Source organism: Syngnathoides biaculeatus, chromosome 14 (genome assembly GCF_019802595.1).
Source record: "Syngnathoides biaculeatus isolate LvHL_M chromosome 14, ASM1980259v1, whole genome shotgun sequence".
Classification (NCBI taxonomy): domain Eukaryota; kingdom Metazoa; phylum Chordata; class Actinopteri; order Syngnathiformes; family Syngnathidae; genus Syngnathoides; species Syngnathoides biaculeatus.
In genome coordinates, this window is record NC_084653.1 from 14,193,370 (window position 1) to 14,218,124 (window position 24,755).

The following is a 24,755-nucleotide window of genomic DNA, read 5'->3' on the forward strand; positions in this document are numbered from 1 at the left end:
TTTTACACTTTTTAATACCACATTTATTCACTTTGCATTTAATATTTTTCCCCTCACACAAGGAATAATCATGATTAAAAACTGTGATTAAATTGTTGATCAAAATAATTGTGATTATTATTTTGGCCATAACATGTTAGCTCTATTAAGACCCAATCAAAATAAATTATATCCGTGTCTGGCCTTACAAGTTGCTGTGTACAAGAGAGTGTTCTACTGTAGCTATGGCGAGATGCTCTCAATCATGAAAGTCATTGTTATGAACTTTTACCCTTTTACAGCAAGCCTTTGTATGTCAGGTGTTCAAAGTATGGCAACTGCCAAAATCAAACAAAACACATAAACGGAATTTATTGTCATGTTTTACTTTAATCTTTCAAGGTGATACAGGACAGTTTTGCAAGCCACTTTCCATATGGGTTGGCCCAATGCCAGGAATGAACATCCGACTACCAAACCGTTCACATTGGAAACAGATTTCTATGGCAAGAAGAAGGGAGTTGAAAGCCCATCACTTGCGGGTCTTCATTTATTTACCGTCTCTACTTTGGCGCCACTATTCTTGAAATATTCAAAAGAATTCTGGCACGTAAGTGCTCTAATATGGGAATAGCTCTTCAAGTTATTGGACCCGAAGTTTTTGATAACCTTCGTCTATCAGGCAAAGGAGTTGTTGATTACCACTTGTTGTGGCGCTGAAGCTGGAAAACTAAGCAGGTCACAGTAGTTGTTACGACCTAACAGCTTTAATGTCATAAACAACAGGCAGATATTTGGCAAACAGTTGGGAGTTGGGTTATCTAGCCTTTGGGTTCAAAATTCAAGACAAAAACACGACCAATTAGCATCCATGAATCCTCTCATTAAATAAAAAGGCCTAAGCCATACAATTACCAAAAATAGACAGCTGGTTTAAATCACACCAACCACCCACCAGCTCCTCGGAGGTCTGCAGGGGGACAACCTTCCCAACACAGCTGGCTGGAGGGACTACAAAGAAAACACGGCCCGCATGACAGACATCCTTCACTCTCATTTCATTGTGTACCGAAAACCAAGCTGTTTGAGAGGCATTTTCAGCTTCTCAAAGTAAAATGCAAAACCCTGTTACACTGAAAGTACTGTTATCATAAAGTTGTGGCACCTTGAAAGATTATTACTTCATCAACCCACACTCTGACATGCCACAACAAGAAATCCACTGACAATAGAATGTACACAGTAAATGCAGCGTCATAAGAACTTTTAGTCAATCGCTCAAGCCAGCGGAAATGACTCCCAGACACTTCATAAATGACTTGCTCGTAGGTCTTTCTTGAGGATTTCATGTGAGGTTAACTAAATTCAAGGTGCAGCTTCCCATACACTACTGTACACAGTGACAGGACTGCGTCGTAATGGCTGAGAGCATTTAATTTTGCGCCATGAAATGCGCAGGGTAGCGTTGAGGCGGCATGTGCTACCCGAAGCACCCATTCCTCCGTTCATTATCACAGCATGCCGTTGTAATCCTTAAAGGTCTGCGGGACCACAGGTGTCCCCTGTCTGTTCTCAGATTAGTTTTGTAATCCCCAAGGAAAACCCCCCACCACCCACGCACCCCACCCATGTGTGCTCAGCCCAGCCGCCGCGTTCATCGAGACAGTACTGTTTATATTTGTGAAGCTGTTGCCTGGAATGTTTTACGACCAAACGCTCAAATGTTTTGGTTCTGGCATTCTCATTTTCCCCCTCATGCAAGCGCATTCCAACAAAATTCCATTCATCATCTTTGCTGATGATGTCTATAATGATTGTGTGCTTGGACATATTTTGTATGACAAACCATGTTTTATCAGTCCGTAGAAAAAACTATTCGGGATGGCACTGTGGAAGTCTAATGTCCTCCTTACCATTACATCTTGAACGAAGAACATTTTGCAGTACTAATTTGATACCATGTATGCACCAGCATAATGCCACTGGGAAAGTTTTGTATGCAGTGCTATGTAATTAGGACTGCAGGTATAACATATTTTAACAATTGAGTAATCCACAAAACTTTAATGAGTATTCTATCATTATCCTATCAATTAAACTGATAAAAATTGATTTTGTGTGATTAAACAATAAGATGTCTGAAAAGTATTGTTTTTAATCCACTTGTGGTGCAGATTGTACTTGAAAGGGCGGGGCCTGGTAAGTGACGTAGGTGTCAGCAAATGAGGGTGTAGAGTTGGCTGGCTGTTGTTGGCCTATTCAGTGATTCAGCGTGAGCTGTGGCCATCGCCACCTTGTGTATATGCTTATCACTTGTTTCCTTACCGCAATAATGGTGGGTGACTGGTTAGTCCGTTTGCCTCATACTTCAAATCCAGCCACCCAGTTTGGGTTGCTTTCTCTGGGGACCCGGATTTCTTCCCATATTCCAAAAACATGCATGCTAAATTCATTTCAGACTCTAGATAGTCTATAGGTATGAAAATGAGTGAGAATGGCTGTTTATATGTATCCTGCAATTGGCTAGCTAACAGTTCAGGGTGTATAAAACCTCTCTGCCCCCAAGTCAACTGAGCCAGGCGCCACACCCACGAAGCTAGTGAGGATAGGCCATTTGGAAAATGAGTGATGGATGTTTCGTTAACGGTTGTTCATCTCACTGTTACTTTGGCTACTTACTGGTTAAATTAAGATGACTAACAAGTAGTCATGTCATGTGATTCAAATTCTGAAAAAAATCCCATAGCTACAACATTGAAAATGTAATGGTTTCTTCCATGGTCCACAGTTTTATATTTTTTTGTATTCCTACTTTTGCTGCTTGAGCTATTATACCATTTACTTTTTTACAAAAATTGCTGGTTGTAAATAAGTCATTAAACATCGGTCGTGGCAGCCTAAGAAGACTTTTGCAGAGTACTCTCAATCATCTGTGTGTGAGTGGACTTAAATATAACTTCTTTACAATAAAATAATACAGTATTGACTAAGGACAACAGATGGCCATTCAAGCGAATCTGGACTATAATATGTAGTAAACGATGCAAAGTGACAAATGCTCCCCTTGATACAAAAAGGTTGGTTGACTTCCATAACAGCGGAAACATTATGAAGATTAGTTTGAAGCAGCAGGGAGTTGTCCAAATAAAACAAGTGTTACCCGACCACAGAGGAGGTCTGGCCAAGCCAGATGTTAGGTTGCAAATGTGTGTGGATCGCGATGGACTCTGTGTTCTTGCTCCGGACACCAAGAATATGAATAAAAGATGGACAAATTGAAATGCCTCTGAACGCCATGAGTCTTACGTCAGTATAATTGTTTGGCAGACCTAAGAGAGAAAAGGCATCATTCCTACATGAATATAGAAAACAAGAGGGCAATGAAATACAGGAAATGACTCAACTGCAAAAAGGATATTTGGATGTGTGACAGAGCAAAGGGAGGAGGGCTAATTGACTACCGCGGCTAAATATAATCCCACAGATCCTTTAATCCGGGTCTTCAATTCCAGGATACGCAACCACACAATAAAGGGGAACTTTTGTAATAGTCTGTTGACAACTGTCCCAGAAACAAAACATCATTATGGTATATTGTTACATTTTCAATGGCCACGCATTTTAAGCAGCTTTTAGCAAATACGACTCACACCGCTTCTATAAAACGCAGTCCTTCACAAACAACATTTGTGAGGATAAGCGGCTCGGAAAATGTACATGAACATTTGAAATAACAGCAGAAAAACGAATCCGCAAAAACGTCAACAAACAGTATCATATTCCCTCTCCATTTTATCGATGCAGTATGTCTGTACTTTTGCATATTTGCCTATGTACTTCTGACATATCTTTTCCATGGAAAATAATGTTAAGACTTTTGTAGACAAGACACAGGATATGCACTTTGGGAATAATGAGATAAGACAGTTCAAGTGCAACTGGCTCTAAATAAGGGCCTGCCTCTTTCTCCATAGGCGAGGTCATCAATCCACACGTGAACAGTTATCATCCGCCTCATGCATCAGGCACCCCCCAACCACAAACATATTGCTTTGTCTCACAGCAAAGTGATAATTCAATATCAGAGAGAGAGAGAGAGAGAGACAGAGAAACAAGGTCAGTTTTCTTATCCTCACACTAAAACAAGATTATAAGGTTATAATTCAGATAACTTATTTAATAATTTTACTACAGGACAGTTTTAAGACTGAAAAACAATTACCTAAGCATTATTTCCGATGGGGAAAACCACTTAGAATTTAACCAGCGTCATAGTATGGATTGCGTTCAACTATTAAGGTCGCACTGTATTAATATTACCAGTGGGTCACTAATATTCCACATGTATGGCCATGAAGAATGTTTAAAAAAAAGGCCAGTATCACTACTTTTTTATGGTTTTACAATGCTTCCATACATTTGCATGCAATCATTAGTTTTTAAACATTTCTGTACCATTTATATTAGATTTGTCAAATACATTCAACTGAGTCATTTAAGAGATTTTGTAATACAATCCCAAATTTCAATTACGTTTGGATTTGTAAACAATGATTTGCAAATCTTTCTCAAGCTATATTCATTTGAATACACTATAAAGACAAGCTATTTAATAATAAAAGTGATTAACTTTCTATTTTTTTTTTAATCTTTTTGCAAATATTCTCTCATTTTGAATTTTTATACCTGCAACATGCCAATAAAGATTAATCAGCTTTTGGGAACTGAGGTCACTAATTGTTGAAACTTTGTAGATGGAATTCTTTCCAACTCTTGATTGATGTACAACTTCAGTTGCACAACATTCCAGGTCTCATTTGTACACACACATGTGGAGAAGGCAAATGCTGTTCCAACCATATACTCACATTTAACAAATTATTGAAGGAAGCTAGTTATTTTGCACTTTAAAAGCATAACTTGAATTTATTAGAATGTGGAGGGAGAGCATCCTGCATACCTGGAAAAAACCCACGCAAGCACAGGGAGAAGTCCCAAATTTCACAGACGCATGGCCGGGATTTGAACCACAGTCCGCAGAAATGTAAGGCAGCTAACCAGTCACCCACCATCCCACCTGCTTGTGTTATTTTCCAGATACTTTTGAAAAGTTTCAGGAGACTGTGAATCAAGGAATTTTAATGTAAAAAAAAAATAAAAAAAGACAGAGCCTATGCTTTTGGCTAATTTAATGACATTTGCAGAGGAAAACAATTGCAAGCTTGTGTATTAGTCAAATTATATTTGTACAGATGGGAGTTTTACTAAAATGTCATCCCTCAAGCTTCACTGTTTATAACATGAATGTTCAAATTGGTTTACAGGTCTCCCGTATGGGGTTCCTGGGGTCCAGTAGAGAAACAACAGAATGCTTCATTGTCTGGAGCCTGGATGTACATTGAAATGCAACGGGACCTCCCATTCTGCACTGCAGATGTTAATTCTGGCAACATGCTGGTCGGCCAGCCAGCCAACTTCTTTGTGACTAAAGCAACTTCAAAAAGCTGCCACTGAAAAACAGGGAGGAAAGAAAAAGTTTGTTCAAAAAGTAGGTCAACCAAGCGAGGTCACAAAATGCTCCCAGATAGACAACATCATCAGAAAGACCACAAACCCCTCCCTGGCGTAGGCAGCACAAATTCAAATTAGTTCCAAAAGGCCTCATGATGATAGCAAATTAGGTAAACACATCCGGCACTTCTCCAATATCACATTCGTACAAACACTGTCGCTCAAGGCTGTCCAAGAAAAAGAAAACGACAACACCAACGTCACATGATATAAACTACCGACTGGTCAGCGTGACATTAGGATTTGTTTCGTATCAAGGGTATGCAAACGTAAACATTCTTGACGGGTTACAACAAAACGCCCACCATGAGGAGACACTTTGGGCCCAATAATCTGACCTCTCACCCAACAGCTGCCATCTTGGAGCCTGTACAGATCTTGACAATGATAAATGCACTTCAACAATGTTGGGGCTCTTAAAAAAAAAAAAAAAAAAAAAAACTACACCAACTCATCGTAATACATCTTCATAGACCTTTCCAAAATATGCTCCATATAATCAGCCAACAGCTCACGAAAGAAGGATTTTGTGAAAAATGTAACGTTCCCTTTGGTAGCTTCGAGTAGCCAAACCTCCCCATACTCTAAAATACAGCATTTTGGTAAAAAAAATATAGCATTTCCTGTATAGAGGTACTTTCTGCCGGGATTGAGAGGCTCAACGCAGAGGTGGAACTTCTTCTTATGAGTCTTACAGATGTTGTGCCAAACTGTACTGACCCCATGTGGTGATATCCTTGACACATTGATGTCAGTTTTTGATGCAGTACAGCCTGAGGGATCAAAGATCACGGACATTCAATGTTGGTTTTTGGGCTTTCCGCTTACATGCAGTGATTTCTCCAGAGTCTCTGAACCTTTTGATATTATGGCCCAGAGAGGATGAAATCCCTGATTTCCTTGCAATTGTACATTGAGGAACATCGTCCTTAAACTGACTATTTTCTCACATACTTGTTGACAAACAGGTGTACCTCGCGCCATCTTTGCTTGTGAATGACTAACCAATTCATGGAAGCTCCTTTTATACTTAATTATGGCACCCGTTTGTTCAAACTTAGAGTGTTCACCTGTCGGATGTTACTAACAGGTGTTTGATGAGCATTCCACAATTTTCCCAAGTCTTTTTGGCCACCTGTCTTGTCTTTTTTGGAACATTTGGCAGCCATTAGATTCCAAGTTGAGGATTATCTGCTCAAAAGAATAAAGTTTATTAGTTTGGACATTAAATGCCTCATCTTTGTAGTTTTGAACACAATTTGCAAATCATTGTATTCTATTTTATTTATGTTTAATACAATGTTCCAACATCATTGGAATTGGGGTTGTACAACAGGATTTTCTACAATGCCATTATCGAATGGATACTGCAAAACAAGTGACAATCTGAAACTGTCAAAATTAAATCTTCCACTAATTTGCTCAAGAAACTCCTGGTTGGCCTGTGAAAGAAGGATCTTGTGTAAAGACTTACCATGAAATAAAAGACCCTTCCATTCCCGTTTTTTTGCCTACTAATGTTCCAAAGTAGAGCAAAACACAACCGTGTCAAAGTCATTCCTACTGACAGTGGGGATTCACATATTAATCTCAGTATCAGGCTTACTCAGTAGTCTACCACCCAAGCAGCAGAGCGAGAAGCAAACAGCCTCCAACTGACCTAAGGAGAACAATAAAGACAGAGGCCCAGCACACAGCCAAAGAACCCTGTTCTTACATAATCTGCTGAGCCGCTGCCAGTCAGACAAGATGCCTTCGGGCTCCGCTACGGGGATGTGAGTGGCACATCATCGCCTCGCATCCCCCCTCAAGAGAGATCCCAGCACTGGCTGTCTGACGCTGACGCTCCCCAAGCATTTCATTTCATGGCTAATTGCTTGCGGGCACACTGCCGAACCCAACACACGTACCCTGCCATCCACAAGCGCATGGTGTGGCCTCTCAAACACTGTCGGTTCTGGGTCCGGTGCCAGGCTGTGTTGGATTCGGAGCAAAATAAAGAACGACACTGTTCCCTTGCATTGGTGCACAGAGTCGGGCCGCTGTTGACCATATGCAGCTAAGACAATTGCCTTTGTACTGCATTTTAATGAAGATTCAATATGGAAAATACACAACCCACACCGCAGCACATTTAATTAGGATAATCACATCTAGATAGAAGCATTACAACACTGAGGTTTGATCTGACAGAGGTAACCATGAATTTTGAGAGTATCATTAATATTAACAGCTTGATCTGTTTGAGAAGTGGTGAAGACGAAGAAATTGAAAATTCTTAAATGGCCAAGACAAATCAATCTGAAGCCAGCAAGAGCAGGGAAGAATTTGGTGTCTGTGGAGCCATGGGTAAGTGTTACATTTTTGTGAAACCTCTTCAATTAAAGCAAAATGTCTGTCTACACTCTTGAGCTTGTCTGAATATTTCTGGTCTCAACTATGAGTCACCCATTAAGACCAAAGCAGTGAGAGAAAAGCTACAAAAAAGCTTAATCACAATGAGTACTCCAGATTGTTCATTTCATAATACCAATCAAAGAGTTCAAATAAATGTAGCTTGTTGAATATGGCTAAAATATAAGTTAGATGAATGTTGCCACTGTGAAACAAATGTGGAAGCCCTCGAGCGATTCACCTGATGGGCATTTAGGATACGCGACCCAAGAACATCAGCTCCTCAAGTCAGTGGAGGAGTCCTCACACAAATCATCTTGGATCTAATCTGGCTGGACTAACTGAAATGCAACTACAACAACAGATGAAACTGAAGTCAGCATGCGGCACGTCAACACATAATGACTGGAAACATCACCACCTCGCCAACACATGACACGGTGCCAGCAAAATGGCTGAGTTCATTTACAATTGTACCCCGATGTGTTGGTGATGTACTCCCATTGCTCCCAAGATTGACTGGCTTCAATGTACACACGCATCGGCTGCAATGTACTCAAGGGACGAAACTTCCACTTTGAAGTATTGTTTACAACATTTAATTCCGGCTAAAGGACAGACTTGATCAACAAGGAGGCTAAATTGACATTGAGAGGCTAATCGTGCCTCAGATACCATGACAGTCTCGTAAAAGCTTGGAGCCGCTAACCAACTATTAACCCTTATTTACAAGATTTAAATGGCATTCACCCTCCTTGTTCTTTCAACAATGACTATTTGGGTTTAGATTACAGCCCACGACATGACCAAGGACACATGATTGTGAACAGGCCTCTCTTATCGTAGCAGAGATGCTCGACGCATGACTCGGGGAATTTGTTGGATTGAGACTTCAAGGGGAGTTTTTTCATACCAAAGAAATGGTTACTTGTTTGACACTGAAGTGACCTGAAAGACTTTTGGTTGATCTATTTTATAAATTAAGATCATTATGGGAGCTTCATCTCATGCCACACTTATGAACTCACCACTTACAGGATGATAAGTCCCTATAAAATGAAAATAAATGTCTTCTAATTTGGACATGCAGCAGAGAAGAGTGTTGTTTTAATAACCCTGCCAGATTTGAATGATTAAAAGAAAAGGCCAAGTTTATAAAATGAGACTTCAAAAGTTGAGAAAAATTAATCCCACCCATCTGATGTGGGTGTGTCTATAAAATGTGGTTAATCCACATCCTGGTCAATTTGTCAATTGTCAAATACCACTTGTATGTCCAGGAAAAATGAATGCCATTTCATCTAGCATCTTATACCACACATGACTCCATGTTTTTGAGACACACAAATGTATCCGCTTAACGGCTCCAAGGGGGTGAAATAATATGCTACCAACTTGACTTTTAAATGTCACAACAAGGCGCTCTAAAGCAGCCGTGCCTGGGTGGATCCCCGGACCAAGCAATGGATGTCTCATCAGATTTAAAAAAATAAATAAAAATACCTTGCTTTTCTGCCCTCTCTCCGTGACATGCTCACACTCACGGCTGACAAAGAGGCGCTCTGAAGTGGCCAAAGCAGCCCAAAGCTCTGGTCCACATGCTTGCTGTCAAGTCAGACTTTTAAAAGGTAACATCCGCTCACTCACAATTTCACTTTCTCCATGTAAAACACATGGCTGACAATGCGGTGCACTAAAGCGGCTACACCAACGGATAAACTGAACATAACGTGTTTTTAGGGTGTTCGTGTTGCTAGCAGCTAACTAAGCTAACAGTATGTCACAACGGCACTGGATAACTAGTTGCGAACGAAGGCGCTCCGGTGCTTACGTAGTGGTTAAAAAAAAAACTTAGGGACGCTCAAAGGGTGAAAAACTGTTTTGCACTATAGCGGTACAATTGAGTACTACATGCTGTAGTTATCAATTAGCACTGGGCACTCGGCTGCACGCCAATGTTGACTCATTTTCAAAAAACGCTACATCCTTGATAAGCAGCAATCTTAGCAGACGCTAGTGCTTGAATGTGACACCCACTTAAATCCCACTGCTTCCCTTCCCTGAAACAGTGCATTGTTTATCACATTTATTGGGCTTTCTTTCAATTCCAGAAAGTTCTAGGAAAACACAAAATGAAGAATGATTGCTAAAGGAAACTGATGGAAAATTGGCACAGTGGTCTCATGTAACTTGACACTGGCATTAATCATGACTGATTATACTGTTTTGTAGGTTTGTAGTTGGGGGACACAGTGCATTCTTTTTGAATAATTCAAAGAATTATGAATTCACAACATGTTTTTAGAGTACGAGAAAACAATGCTAGAGACGGAAGAGTACATTTTAATAAAAATAATAAGGTGTGACTTACAGGGGTATAAAAGAGAAGCTCAGTAAATTTACCTCTACAGGTGATTTCATCTATTATGACAGCTGCATGACTAAGCATTACAAGTTTCCGGTGCAAAGTTTGTCATTGCAGACCTTATTAATGAGTATGCAACAAAGGTAGTTGATCCGCAGCTATTTGTGTTTCAATTCATGCTGATAAGAAGGCATTGTCATCACAGAGGCAATCAAGACAAGGCGCACATGACTCGGGTTTAAATTGACAGTAAGTAAGGCTTAAATCCCGCGATTAGGGTGCTAAATTCCTCTGATGCTGGGGGGCTTCCATCTCATCAACAGCAGTGGTATCACACTGGCACCGATGAGGAAGTAGGGTGGGGGGGGATCGTCCTCACGCCGTGTCCTGAAACAGTATCATTTTGGACATCCATTTTATACGACAGCGGAACGTGAACGGCCGCCTTAGTGGAGTTTTTTTTTTTTTTAAAACGACGCTCCTAATCGTTTTGCTCTATATGCTCAACACGGTTGTCTGGGAAAACATGCCGACGTTCTGGGCTGGCAGCATTCGTGTGTCAGCAGTGGCTTACCACCAAAACAACAATGGCAGACACAGTGTTGTTTTTGTTGTTGTGCATCAGTGCCTTTTACTGCACCGCTTCTGTGTGTAGCGAGAAGCCTGACAGATGTTATTATGCCCTTCAAAAGTATTGGAACAGTGAGACTAATTCCTGTGGTTTTTGCACAACGCTGAAAACATCTGGGTTTCTGCTAAAAGATTCATATGGGAGGAAAGAGCAACAGTTTAGTTATCATTTTCAGATATTTACAGCTAGACAAAATTCGCAACATCAGAGTCTTTCGTTTAAACCACCTATTTGTGAGCAAAAGAAGACTTTACACTAATTCAGCTCAACGTTTGTCCTCGGTTACAGGTTTGGGTTTTGCCTTTTAAGACTCCGTTAGAGGAGTAACGAATGTGTTAATAGTTGAAAAACGAGTAATTGTGGAGAACAATCATTTTAATGCTATCTTTCATGGAACTTCTAAAAGATACTATAGAAACACAAAGCGGTGTCAATGGGTAAAAAAGGACAAAGTATCAGTTATAATCTTTTCACTAAAGTTTTGAAGTACATGGACTTGTTTTGAAATATTTTAAAACCAGACAACCGCCCTGGGGAGAAAAGTAGTTGTCAATTATTTGGACATTATCTGTTCATGAAATGTTAAAATGCGAAAAAACATTTTTGTTTTTGAGTACTCGAAAGGTGTCAAACAAATTGTGGAGAAGAAGCATTTTTCTCCATTGTCACGTTTTTTTTCAAATGCAAGGATTTTTTTTTCTTCTCATTTTTGAAAATCAGATTAAATTTCTGGGTGACAAACATGGACCGTTAATTGTGGACAATGACCACTTTAATGCTACCATCTTTTCACAAATCATCTAAACTCCAAAGAAAAAAAAGATGTATTTTTTTAAAGTGGTTCACTATGAGTAAAAAATAGTCTACAAAGGGTCATTTTCATGTTTTCATCTGTTCATTAAATGTTCAAAACAACAGTTGTTTTTCTTTGTTGTTTTCCTAAAGCCAAAACAAACATTTTACCAAACCCTGGAATACCCACTCTGGCAAATAATGTTTATGCATATAAAATGCAATTTTAACATCAAACTAGTCAGCAAAGCGTTCATACAGCAAGCATATCTGACCCACCTAAAAAGGACACAAAGGGACTTCCATCATTTTATTTGACCTCCAATTTCAAAACACACATGAATGTAGTAGGAAGATCATCTTGACCTTGTCTTTTTTTTCTTTTTTTAAACTATCGCACAAGCCATAAAAACTCGCCTTCCTAAGCCAGTTTCCTTTTCTGACTGAGCCGCTAATGTTTATGAACGCAATGAGCGGGCCACAATCACGTTTGACCCACATTTCTGAACCACTGCTCACATTTCACCCCAGCTGCTTGACTGCACTCATCGTCTTCCAGGGCCTTTATAGCCTTACATTAAATATTCTCATATACTAAGACATATAGCTGGGAATATGACCCACAAAATTATGTTGAACAAGATAGAACCAGAAAAGGACAAAAAAAAAAAAAAACTAAGTAACTCCTGTTTAGTAATTTTGCACAATCCTGCTCACATTAAAAATGTAATGTCTTTGGTGGTAACAATCAATCTCAGTTTGGATGTTTCTTTGCAAAAGAAGTACTAGGCTTGTAGTGATCCAGTACTTTGTAACAGAAATGGACACAATGATTATTGATTGTTTTTATTTTCAGATCAGTAGCTACAAGGGCCTGAATGTGATGTGATTATGCTGTGGTGCGTAGTTGAACAATTAATTGCTAAGAATTGTGTCCAATGTAATTGCAGAGTGCACTACTCACACAAACAGATAATCAGAGAGGATTCATTCTCTGATGTCACTAAGAGATTATCCTCAACGATGATCCTGGGTAGTGTGGTGCATTACGAGTGATTGTCCTCACAAAACATGTTCAAACTTGCTCAATATTCACAATCACCAATTCTATACTGGTCACTCATCAGAGTATAAATACAAAACATGTTCAAACTTACTCAATATTCACAATCACCAATCCTATAATGGTCACTCATCACAGTATAAATACCCAAAATCAAGAGTTTGGTTGTGCAATGTAGTGGAGTTAAAAGATAAGATAACATTAGCCTAGCTTTTTCTACTTCTTATTCATGACCTACTACTTCTACCCGATTTCGAGTTTTTTTTAAAAAAAATCGTTGTAAAAATGAAATAATTATTATGTACTCAAATTAAAAGGTACAATATGACTGCAGCAATCGTAAATTGCACTACGTCCACTATAACAACTGCTATGGGTAGCATTGTTCTACATAATTGTTAATCCATACAATTCTGTCAGTGTCAGTCATAAATGAGATAAATGACCTCAATGAAGTCACGTTTTAGTGATAGCTAACTAAATTGCACCAAAAAAAAAAAAGTTACTTCCAGTTAAGAGCCATCTTTTCATCTTAATCTCTTGCAAAATAAGCGTACTATATCAGTCTACTTGGGAGTTTGAGAATTAAACTACTTTGGTTTTAACTATAAATAGTCCTGTGTTAACGCTTTACCCAATCCAGAAACATAAATACTTGTCATGTACTGTATGCAATGTTTAGTACAAGGTGACTACAAGGTGACAGATGGTCCAACCACTTAAGTGACCTCCTAAAAGTAGGAAAAACGGCTTCGGTGCCTCAATATTGCAATTGTGGGTGGTGTTTTGTCAAGGAAATCAACAATGTGAGCAAAATTTAGTTCAGTTGTATTCATCGTTTTGGTACAATAGCCATTTTCTCAAATGGTACTTGCTTGGTGGGGGAAAAAAAAAAAAAGTTTGTTACGACTACATTCATCAAAGCTTTGAAGTCATCTTTCCAGATTATGAAATATGCTATCGTGGAGCAGGGGTTGCAAAACATAGGGTTGGGTCCCAATAGGGATTGACTTTCATGTAATTTTATGACTTTTTCTATGATGGTTATATGCGCTATAGTTCCCTAAATTTGAGGCTGAAAACTTTTTGAAGCCTTTAATCGGCAGCAGCATGACACTGGGCTCTTTAGTTCGGTCTCCAACCAGGTTGCGGTAACAACAAAAGATATCAGCCTTGTGGGACTCCCAGGGGTCCGACCTTTCCTCACACAGCTGTCCCGTACCGGCACGGACAAAAGAGCAAGCACACACTTTTAAAACTTAGTTTTGTTTCTTTTCACTTACCAAAACGATAGCGAATCTTTCCTCCAGTTCCCCCGGGTCGGGCATGGGTAGTTTCAGGGGCATGTTGTGGCCCCTGAGGTCCGTGTGCTGGTCCATGCTCCCTGCGTTCCCCATGTTGAGTTGGAGCAAAAACTCTTGGTCGTTTTTTTTTTTTTTTAGTTCAACCTACAAATTAAAAAAAATATATCCGCAAGTGTTTTTTTTTAAAAAAAAGGGGAAAAAAAAGGTTTTAATCCTTTCCCGTGTTCACTTCTTGAACATATTGAGCACATGTGAAGAGTGATGAGGGGGGGCTGCGGAGAGCTGCGAGCCCCTGGCGTGGACTCATAGTCCCGGCAGCACAATGCAAAGGAGAGGCGGGGGTCGCGGCGGAGGTGCTGCTGCTGGTCTGGAAACTTCTCTCGCTGTTATCCGAATTTCGCCCAATTTCGAGCGCGCTTCCAGTCGGCGAGTGTGACGAGGTGCATGACTCACGCTTTGCACTTACTTTCCACGTCGCAGAGTCGTCCCGACGACGAGATGATGTGTGTGCTCATTAACTAATCCCTCCTTAGCCGAGAAGACACACACGTTCGTCTCCGCCCCGCGACGACTCCTTTCAATCGGGCCAAGCCTCTCTTCGCCTTCGTTTCCTCCGGGGCGTTGCTCCGCTGAAGCCGTAGCCAAGTAGACGACATTAATTCGACTGCATTGTGGTACTTTGAGTCCCCGAAAACAACGGGGGTGTCAGCTCTTTTTCTGACGAAGATATACTCTTTGTTAACATTTTGAAGCCCCTTGTTAACGTTTAAGTTGTCTCTCGGAGACCAACGCACGCACGTACGTCATAAACGCATCAAAGTCGTTCAGTTAACAAAGCGCCTGGTTACTTTGCTGTGACGTAACAGAGGGACCCCGGCTACTTGTTGCTAAGCGAAATTCGTGAACTCGAACCTCTGTTCCCCACAGGCCAATGAAAAAGCAGTATTTGTATAGCCGCGCCCCCTGGGCTGTCCCTTCCGTGCACCTGAACAGGAAACGGAAGACAACTTTGGTTTATCTGCCAAGGAAATTAATTCAACCTCCGAATGCCGCTTGAGATTTTGAAATTCTTTGTTTATTTTGATACATTTTCTTTAGTAATCTGTCAAACTTCTCTGTGGCACAACTTCGTTGCAAAGGTAAAATTGGTAGACCAAAACTGTAGTCACTCCCCTTCACAGGAATGTTGAATCAAAGCTAAGGAAATGACTCCACCATATGACAAGAGAATGTCCATCCATCCAATATCTGAGTCGCTCATCCTCACAAGGGGTCGCGGGAGTGCCGGAGCCTATCCCAGCCATCATCGGATGGGTACGCCCTGAACTTTTTTCCAGCCAATCGCAGGGCACATAATTTATAGTCTCCAATGAATGCGTGCTTTTCATGGGGGGTGCCCGAAGAAAACCCACACAATCTTGGGGATAGTGCGCAAACTCCACACAGGCGTGGGCAGGATTTGAACCCTGGTCCTCAGAACTGCGAGGCCAACACTCTTTAACCACTTGTTTCACAGTCCCGTTGACAAAAGAACGTTTTGAAATAATTCATCGCATATCGAAATATTTTATTCTAAAAAAAAAAAATTTAGAAACTGCATCATGACAGTTTGGTCATCAGTTTTCAAATTGCAGTCCCAATATTTGACCGCAGCGTGGTTTCAGCGCATTCAGTTTGAGAATCGAAACAACGCTCAGCGACTACTTTCGATTCAATTCATCACAATGGCGCAAACACTCATCGATACATCTGTGGACAGGGTGGAGTCGGCGCGGTGAGGGTGACATCAAGATGGGGAGTTGTGGAGCGAGAGGTTGTTCACCCCCCCCCGCACGCACACACACACACACACACACAAATGCAAGCTGCTTGTGTTCGTGCAGCTGGAGTGCATCACGTCACGTGCGGAGGTTAGCGAGATGTCACTGACCTCATACGATCAGTACGTCCTTCACGCTAACTTGATTTGCTGGGCCTGCAGTGGAGACCACAACCCTGTTTCTTTCCCCCCCCCCCAACCTTACCTCCACCCCTATTGCGGCCGTCGCGATTTAAACACTGCGTATTTATTATCCTCTCTTCTGTTTTTTTTTTTTTTTTCTGTTTGTTGCACCGACCAACCTAGTAAGGAAAAGAGAGAACGGGTGGATGGTTAAAGTACTGTATATCCATTCGCATTTTTATTTTTATTAAGTCATTTATCTCTCTGATGCTCATCTTAAGATACTTCCCTGTGACCCGGGCAGAAGAAAATCCATGGATGGATAGCTTGCACCATTCAGAAAAACAATGTCTTAAAAGAATTAACAATCTCACGTCCACGTTTGAAAATTCAATACAAATTATTTTATGGTTAAAATTATTATTTTACAAACATTTAAACATTTTTATTCCTTTTATTAAATTGGTTACTTTTATTATATTTGAATTACAAACAATTTTAAAACACTCATTACAAACTATGTTGTGCAAATTTTACACAAATATTGAACAAACACAATTGTTTTATATAAATAAAATTAGCAATACATATAAGTTCATTGTTAAACTATAGAACTGTACATACACTAACATTTCAATTTTATTGAAAGTTTCATTCAGTATGGAAAAAAAAGTTTGATCCACTGTTCGTTTCGCACATCTTCCCACTTGCAGAGAAGGAAGAGATCTGAAATTCTTATTGTAGGCTCGTGTCAACTGTGAGAGACAGAATCGAAAAATGAAATCCAGAAAATCACATTGTATGATTTTAAAATCATGTCTATCCACTATCATCAATCATGGCTCTCCGTCTTTTGAGAACCGCTCCAATCCTTGACTAGTTAGCTATGTTAACCGAACTGAAAGTTAATGCCTAACCTGTGTAAATGACACCTGTCCAAACACTTGGACTCCAATATCACCACCACGCCAAAGCTAAAGAGCTTGTCTAAGGACACCAGGAACAAAACTGTTGAGCTGAACAATAAGTCGGCATCTTAATGAGGAGGCAAAGACTGCTTTGCAATTAACAGTACGAGAAAATAAAGAAACTAACGACAAGCATCTTATGGCCCCTTGGATGGGGCCTGAGAAATGACCTGAAGAGAGCTGGGCCCACAACTTTATAGATTTCCATTAAAACCATCACACTTTGGTGTATTAAAATCCTGCAGCACATGCAAGGTCCCCCAGCTCAAGCCCAAATGTCTCCTGGCCCAAAGATTTGGAGAGTAGCTGCACGTGGGTGTTAGCCAAAATCATTCAAGTGCGAGTCTGGAATCCAGGAAACATTTGAACCGTCATTGTGAACAGTTCATCTATTGTGTATCAAATAATTTCCATCCATTCATCCACTTTCTTAGCCACTTATCCTCACAAGGGTCACGGGAGTGCTGGAGCCTATCCCAGCTGTCATTTGGCAGGAGGCGGGGTACACCCTGAACTGGTCGCCAGCCAATCAAAGGTCACGTGGAGTGTCCAATTAATGTTGCACGTTTTTTGGGAAGTGGGCGGAAACAGGAATGCCCGGAGAAAAACCACGCAGCCATGGGGAGAATATGCAAACTCTACACAAGCGAGGCCGGGATTGAACCCTAAACCTCGGAACTGTGAGGGCAACGCTTTATGTGCCACCAAATATTTTTTTTTTCATGGAATAACATGAAATCATTTGTTTTTAAAAGTCAAATGTTTCTTTTATTTTTTTAGATTGTCTTTCTTTCCTGAAGCGTAGCCTGCCTACAATATTCCAGACCTCTCAACTCTTTGTAAGTAGCAAAACTTGTCAAATCCATGGCATATCACACACACAGTACTTATTCTACTTACTATACACATTTTATAATGCATATTACTTTCACAACTTTCCACATCCTCTGTATAGGTAGTACTCATGTATCAAATTCAAATAATTTGTTCTTCACACCCCCAGAGTGTACCCAATGAAACATCTGCATGTTTCATGAATGTTTTTGTCTCCCATTAGCAATTCACTGAATTAAAGTCAATGTCATGTATTGTACTGGGTGCCCCCCCACCTTTTTTTTTTAATTTGAAATGCTTGAACATGTTTTCAATATGCCGTCTGTTACACTGCAGAATGAACAAACCGTGTGTTGTCAACATGGCGTCACATGACACCAGGACATTGAATGGGCTGTGAAACCAGTCACAAGTGTCTTTTTGTTCAAGATATAACACGGCCATTACGTCAAAATGCGACACACGTATTTAAAAGGTTGAGTGTGCCACAAGTAATATATATACACAAGTATAGGCCATAAACACACCCCAGTCACAGAGTGATATTGAGCTTTTGGGTGAAAATTCAGGACAAACCCAAAAAATGCCACTATAACCTTAAGGCCTACAGGTTATTGTAATACCTTTTCTGGGTTTCAATTACTTTTGACACAATTTGGTTCCCTCCCCCACCCAGAAACTGCTGATGACACATTGAGACCCTAAAATCGGTGGCCACTTCCTTTTTTCTATGCTGAGGTACCGTTGATAAATTGTTAGGTGTGGTCTCGGTCTCATGACAACAAAATGTGAGGACACAGCAAATTTAATGGTTGAATGTAGCCTTTTAGCTACTGGTCAGGGAACAGCAAGTGGTGCACTAAGTCCTAAACAGTTGGGTGGGGCGGGGAAGTAAAACTGCAGACAACTGTAAGTGTTAAAAGTTTTAAAGATCCTAAACTTTCAACTAAACCAACCCCCCCCCCAAAAAAATCACTTACATTTTAGTCGAGAACACAAAAGTATAGTATGACGGTTACTGCTGCCACTTGTCGTTGACCCCCCAATATTCATATTGGGAGCCTGATAGCACAATCTGCTACATGTGGAACATCATACAACCAAGCGGGACCTGTTTATACTATGCCCAAAATGAATCTTTACAAAAGAAAAAAAAATCTTTATGGCTCATATCATCAAAGTTAAACATTTATTCAAATACATTATGTGTAAAAAAAAAAAAAAAAAAACTCTTTGGTGGCTCTGTGATGAGATCTTCAGCTTAAAAAAAAAATTTAAAGGGGGCATTGGACACTGAAAGTTCTCACAGATCTTTTGAAATGGTCCCCTTCCCCATTTTGCCAAGCAAGGAAGTTATTTTATTTAAATGAATGTAGAAGCAAATTTGAGCATGTACCAGACTGCAGAAGTAATTCCAGGTCATAGATTAACACCACCTAGAATCTATTTTTTCCTTTAAAAACCACATCGCTATTGACTGATACTGACAGTTAAAGGCAGGCAATTATCCTATAAGACTACGTCCACTGTACAGTACATAATTTTTATTTTCATTTATTTATTTTTTTAATCGGGAATCAAAGCCTCCCCCAGTCTAAGTAGTACTGAATGCATATCGGACCAGCTTCCAACTTAGGAGGCAAAACCCTGGTTTCATTTTGACTTGATGAAGCAAACATCTTTGTAGTATAATCAGCCAATCACAATGTTTTTGTCACATGCTGAACTTCCGTCTTGTATACTGACCACATGAAATGTAGCTCTAAAAAAGAAAATGGTATTAGAAAGGTGGTCTAAAAGTAAAACACAGTACAGCTTTCATTTGACACAGGACCCTTTAGATGCTAAAAAAAGGGGGCAAAAAAAAAAAAAAAAAAAAAATTGAGCAATTGTGGTTGCACTTTTTTGTTATTGGTCCAGCAACATGATGTGGCTGTCTTTACTTTTAGCATTCGGCTCAACCTGCTCTGACCAGGACATCACATACAGACCTGGAGCAATCACACAGTAAACATATCTCTCTCACACACACACACGTATACAAGTCACTGGGAATATAGCTACAAATATTGGGGAAGGGAAGGAAATAAAATTAGTGCGTGAAGAAATTACACAATGTTGGTTTTTTTTTTTGGTTTTGTTTTTTGCTCCAGAGCCTTCCAAAATACTGGATGCTAAGGAATATCCTGAATTCAACCAGACAATATGATTAGAAGATACATTGGACACGAAGTACTGGGGAATACTTGGAAGCATGCCTACCATTGGACACAAATGGCCTTCCCCCTTTAGGCGAAAGAAACTACGACTCCCAATTTAAAGAAATGTATAAAAAATGGCTTGTGGTGAAAAGCCTGGCAGCAAAAACGTAAGGGGGCGGGATTGAGAAAACCAAAAAAGAAAAACAATGAAAAGAACAGTGTGGACGCAATCCCTAAAGAAGAGGCTCTCCACTTAAGAACAGTCTCCTCCTGTCTGTTGCTGGAAAACGTCGATAGTGTCTTCATCCTCCATTTCCAACTGTACAACACAAAGGAGACATGGTCAGTTATCTAGCATTAACTCCACAAGTGTACTTTATTTTGGGAGGTCACTCATCATGCCACACCAGGTAGGAAACCAGTAATAATGCTCATAGCTTTTTGCCCCGTTTGCTATTATTTTTTTCATGAAAGTCAAAAAACAAAAGTAACATAAATTGTTTAATGTAATTTTTCACGGCTGTCTTAGCGGTAAATGAAATCAAGAAAAAAAAAAAGTGGTAACTGATGGCAACTTTTTTTTTTTTTTTTTTAAATGGGGAGAATTTAAGAGACATTTTACAAGTCCGAGTCCAGTCCTGTCTAATAAGAAGTGCTTTGGCACCATCTAGTGGCATCTTAGGGCCAAGGAACTACATTTATAGTATGACAAACTTTTTTTTGACAGGCCACAGGGCTGTCAAAACAGAAAAAGTACTCTCCAGACCTTTCCCCACTCATTGGAAATGAAAAAAATTATATCCACATAGAGGTTCATCACTCTGGATGCCCAAGCATCACACCACTTTTTCCTGACTACTCCAAGACTGCAGTTTCAACTCCATGTAAGGCTTCAGGGTATTTTTGGTCTGTCCCGTGTTCCAGAATTACAGGAAATTTGAAAGCAGAAGGCACTGGGTTTACACGGTCACTTGATTGCTTTTGTCGCCATTTCCTTGTTGCTTACTTGAATGCAGCTTCAGTCCATACATTGTAAATTACGTCCAAAGCACCTCTCGCTGGCCAGGAATTTAATGGATTCAAGAGGATTTGTTGATTTGATATTGAAATGGAGTCTGATGATGTAGTGGTACAGTTGTCTGACTTCAGTCAAGGCAGTGTGCGTTCAGTTCCCACTAAGTAACTGTCATATGAGCCACATGATTGACTGGCGACCAGTTCAGGGTGTCGTCCACCTTTCACTTGAAGTCAGTTGGGACAGGCTGCGGCATTCCCACGTCCCTTGTGGGGAAAAGCTTTGAAAATGTAATGGAATGTTTTACTTGCAACTTCGGAATGGCGGACGCAGTCGAAACCTGAATCAAAATACCCGTACCTGAGATTTCACAGTGCAATTATCAAAAAATATCTACTTAAGTCTTAAACTTAGTAGACTTTACGCCAATTTTAAATCAACCTGATCAGAATCGGCCGATGATTAGGTGGCAGAATGGTAACTTGCTTAAAGACTTGAATATTAAAAGGCCACTTTATACTCGAGTGGTCGACAACAGCCGCGTTGCATCGCATGACCTACCACTGCGCAGTTTACTCCACACATGCAAGAAAAAAAGTTGCTATCATCTCCGTGATTGCTGTTTTAGTCGCATACTGTGATGACGTACTCACCTTTTGTCCTGGCTCCACATACCATCTATGCCCCCACCCTCTCAATCAATTTTGCTGCATTATTAAATGCATCATCTGCTCATTTTCACCCATTTCTTCAGGCATAAACTCCTCCACGGTCTCCAGTTGTTGCTTTGTTCCTTCTTACAGAGGGGAAAGTTGAGGGGAAAAAAAAAAAAAAACACTCCTACCAGAAATGACCAAAAAGGACTGAGGAAAAGCCACCCGGTACCAGTTTTAGAGACACCTGACTTGAACTGCAGTACATTTTCAAAGCTGTGCTCATGTATTAAGGCAAACTACGTGCAGGATAAGATGTCAGATAAGCAGTCTGTGAAACAGCTGGGTGGATTGTCTTTCACCGGCACTGTGTACAACTGGTTTGCAAGTCTACCTCATAAAATTCTCAGGACCGAGGTTCAAATCCCGCTCGCATGTTTCCCCCTGTGCCTCTGTAATGTTTTCTCCGGGCACTCCGGTCCCCCCCAAAATCCTAAAAACATGCATGGTAGGTATGATTAAAGACAAAATTGCCTGTAGGTGTGAATGGTTGTTTGTGCCCTGTGATTGGGTGGTGACCAGTTCAGGGTATACCCCAAGAAAGCTGGGATAGGTTCCAAAATGTCAGTGACCATAAGCGGTAAAGAATGGTTTGGAAGTCGATAAGGTCTTCCCTGCTATCAATGGAAGTTTGCCACACGGGCGAGTGAATCTTTTTTCAAATTAATTAAAAAAAAAAAAAAAAGAAATATTTATTGGCATAAGTTTTAGAAAAAAATATATTTTTAGGTGTGGTGTTCATTATGTCCCATTATGCTTTTCACAGGAGTTTTTGACACGTAAACCCCATCAAAATTTCTATTTATATACTCTGCCAATAATATTTTCTTTCCTATCATTTCACAAAAAAGGTGATTTAAAAATGTATCCGACTGACCTGTGAGGGTGTGTCCGTCTCATTTATGGGCTGCCCATCAAACCTAAACCTTATTTGACGAATGGACAGTCCCTTGGAACAGACAAATGTAATTTTGCGAGTAAGAACACAACAAAATCTGGCAAAAATACAAAACTCCAGCAGGATGCGGTCGCAGGTACCTGCCGTTCACAGTACGCTTTCATGAGTTTGCTGAGAGGAGTGTGCCTCTTGATTTTGAACTGTACAACCGAACCATCTTGACCGGCCACTTTCAGGTTAATGTGGTCGTTCTCAGTCTTCACGCCTTCCTGCCCGCACGCACAAACACAAACACAAAACAAAAGTGGTGAATTACAACCGTGTCGTAAAATTAAAAAACAAGAGATATAGTGAGGGAATGGAGCGTCTACGAATTTTCTCTTTTCTGTAGTTGGCCTGGTTAGCATCTCGCGCTAGCCCATGTCGGAACTGGCGCAGAAAGCCACAATAGCGCAAACCAAAAGGAACCGACAACCAGTGTGCGCTGTATAACTACATCGCGGGACACACAAAAGGCGCAGTATCCACATAGAATACACGCGACGGGATGGTGCGCAGTGAAAACGCATCAAACATTGCCCATTTAGTGGGGAAATTGCCCAAATTTACCAAGCTTTGTTTTTGCACTCCCTCCCTTACCCGCTCAAATGCGCCATCCGGCGGCGTTAGCTTAGCATTAGCATCCATTGCTAAGCACTGTCTGTAATCTCCCTCCTCCCCTGGAAAGTACTCACCTTCGGCTTTTCTTCTGACATGCTTGCGTGTTGGAGGCGATAGGAGATGCGTGAACTTTAAGAGGAGAGCGACAGTTCGCTGAGCCGCAGCGAGGCGTCCCCAACCCGTCCGTCGACTGCCGTCTTTTTCTCCTTCTTGTTTCTGTGCGCCAGGCGCGCGCACCGAAATTTAAACAGTAATTCGATCACGGGGGATCACGTGACCCAACCCGCTGGGCGGGCCAATGGCCGCGGGAGCGCGCGCGGCGATTTGCGCGCGACCCAGAAGAGTCGGCGCGCGTCCACGAGAGAACGAGGTGAAAGTTTCGGGGACAATGGGCAAAATCAGGCAGCACGATGGGGCAGCTGTCAGGTGTTGCCCTCACAGTTCTGAGGTCCATGGATTGTGCCTGCGTGGAGTTTGCATGTTCTCCCCATCCCGACGTGGGTTTTATCCAGGCACTCCAGTTTCCTCCCACATCCCAAAAACAGGGTGTCCTGGTGCACGGTGGACATGTGAACACCCCTATGCCTGAACATTGTGTTCGTTCTGGAAAATCTGCGATGAGCACTAAAGTCCAGTAACAGAACACTACTCAAGTTCTGATGGGGGGAGGGGGGGGGGGGCGTTCTTCCCAATCACGCCCTTCCAGGTCTCACTGTCATTGCCCAAGTGGCCATTGAAGTCCCCCAGCAGAATGACGGGAGTTGCCAGAGGCCGCTCTCCAGCAGTCCTTCGAGGGAGGACTCCAAAAAGGGTGGGTACTCTGCACTGTTGTGTTTGGTGCATAAGCACAGTCAAGACCTGTCCCCCGACCAGCAGGCGGAGGGAGGGTACCCTCTCATTCACCGGGGTAAACTCCAACGTACAGGCCCCGAGCAGTGGGGCAATAAGTATACCCACACCTGCTCAGCGTCTCTCCCCATGGGCAACTCCAGAGTGGAACAGAGTCCAACCCTTCTCAAGAGGAGTAACGCCAGAGCCCAAGCGGTGCGTAGAGGCGAGTCCAACTATATCTAGTCAGAACTTCTCGACCTCACACACCAACTCGGGCTCCTTCCCTGCCAAATAGGTGACATTCCATGTACCCAGAGCTAGTTTCTGTAGCTGGAGATCGGATCGGCAAAGTCCCTGTCTTTGGCCACCACCCAACTCACTTCGCAGCCGACCCCTATGGCCCCTCTCACAGGTGGTGAGGCCATGGGAAGAGGGACCCATGAGTGCAGGCCCGGCCACCAGACGCTCACCTACGAGCCCCACCTCCAGGCCTAGCTCCAGAGGGGGGCCCCAGTGACCCGGACTCCAATTTTTGTACTCATCATAGGGGTTTTGGAGTCGTACTTTGTCTGGTCCCTCACCTAGGACCTGTTT

At 41.3% G+C, this 24,755-nt stretch overlaps 2 protein-coding genes across 10 annotated transcripts in view; both read right to left on the reverse strand.

Annotated features, from left to right (window-relative positions):
• The window catches only part of fmnl2a (formin-like 2a), a 60,676-nt gene extending 45,674 nt beyond the window's left edge, over window positions 1-15,002 (reverse strand). For 3 of the 7 annotated variants that reach the window (XM_061841943.1, XM_061841940.1, XM_061841941.1), the window contains exon 1: window positions 14,079-15,001. In XM_061841943.1, coding sequence (XP_061697927.1) covers window positions 14,079-14,192 — 114 coding nt within the window. In that variant the 5' untranslated portion in view covers window positions 14,193-15,001. Of the gene's footprint in view, window positions 1-14,078 lie in introns of all 7 variants that reach the window. The other 4 variants (XM_061841944.1, XM_061841938.1, XM_061841939.1 and 1 more) reach the window with 3 other exon arrangements.
• Window positions 15,003-19,706: 4,704 nt separating this feature from the next.
• Window positions 19,707-23,563, reverse strand: LOC133512394 (small ubiquitin-related modifier 3). Of its 3 annotated transcripts, none has more exons than XM_061841969.1 (4): window positions 23,405-23,562; window positions 22,811-22,939; window positions 22,650-22,721; window positions 19,707-20,363 (listed from the first exon to the last, which is right to left on the reverse strand). In XM_061841969.1, exons 1-4 carry the CDS (start codon window positions 23,423-23,425, stop codon window positions 20,298-20,300), a joined length of 288 nt encoding a protein of 95 aa, XP_061697953.1. In that variant the 5' UTR covers window positions 23,426-23,562; the 3' UTR covers window positions 19,707-20,297. The 3 variants fall into 3 exon arrangements, with proteins under 3 accessions (XP_061697953.1, XP_061697952.1, XP_061697954.1); XM_061841968.1 differs by lacking the exon at window positions 19,707-20,363 and adding an exon at window positions 20,608-21,399 and having other exon boundaries at window positions 23,405-23,563; XM_061841970.1 differs by lacking the exon at window positions 19,707-20,363 and adding an exon at window positions 20,611-21,339.
• Window positions 23,564-24,755: the final 1,192 nt, after the last annotated feature.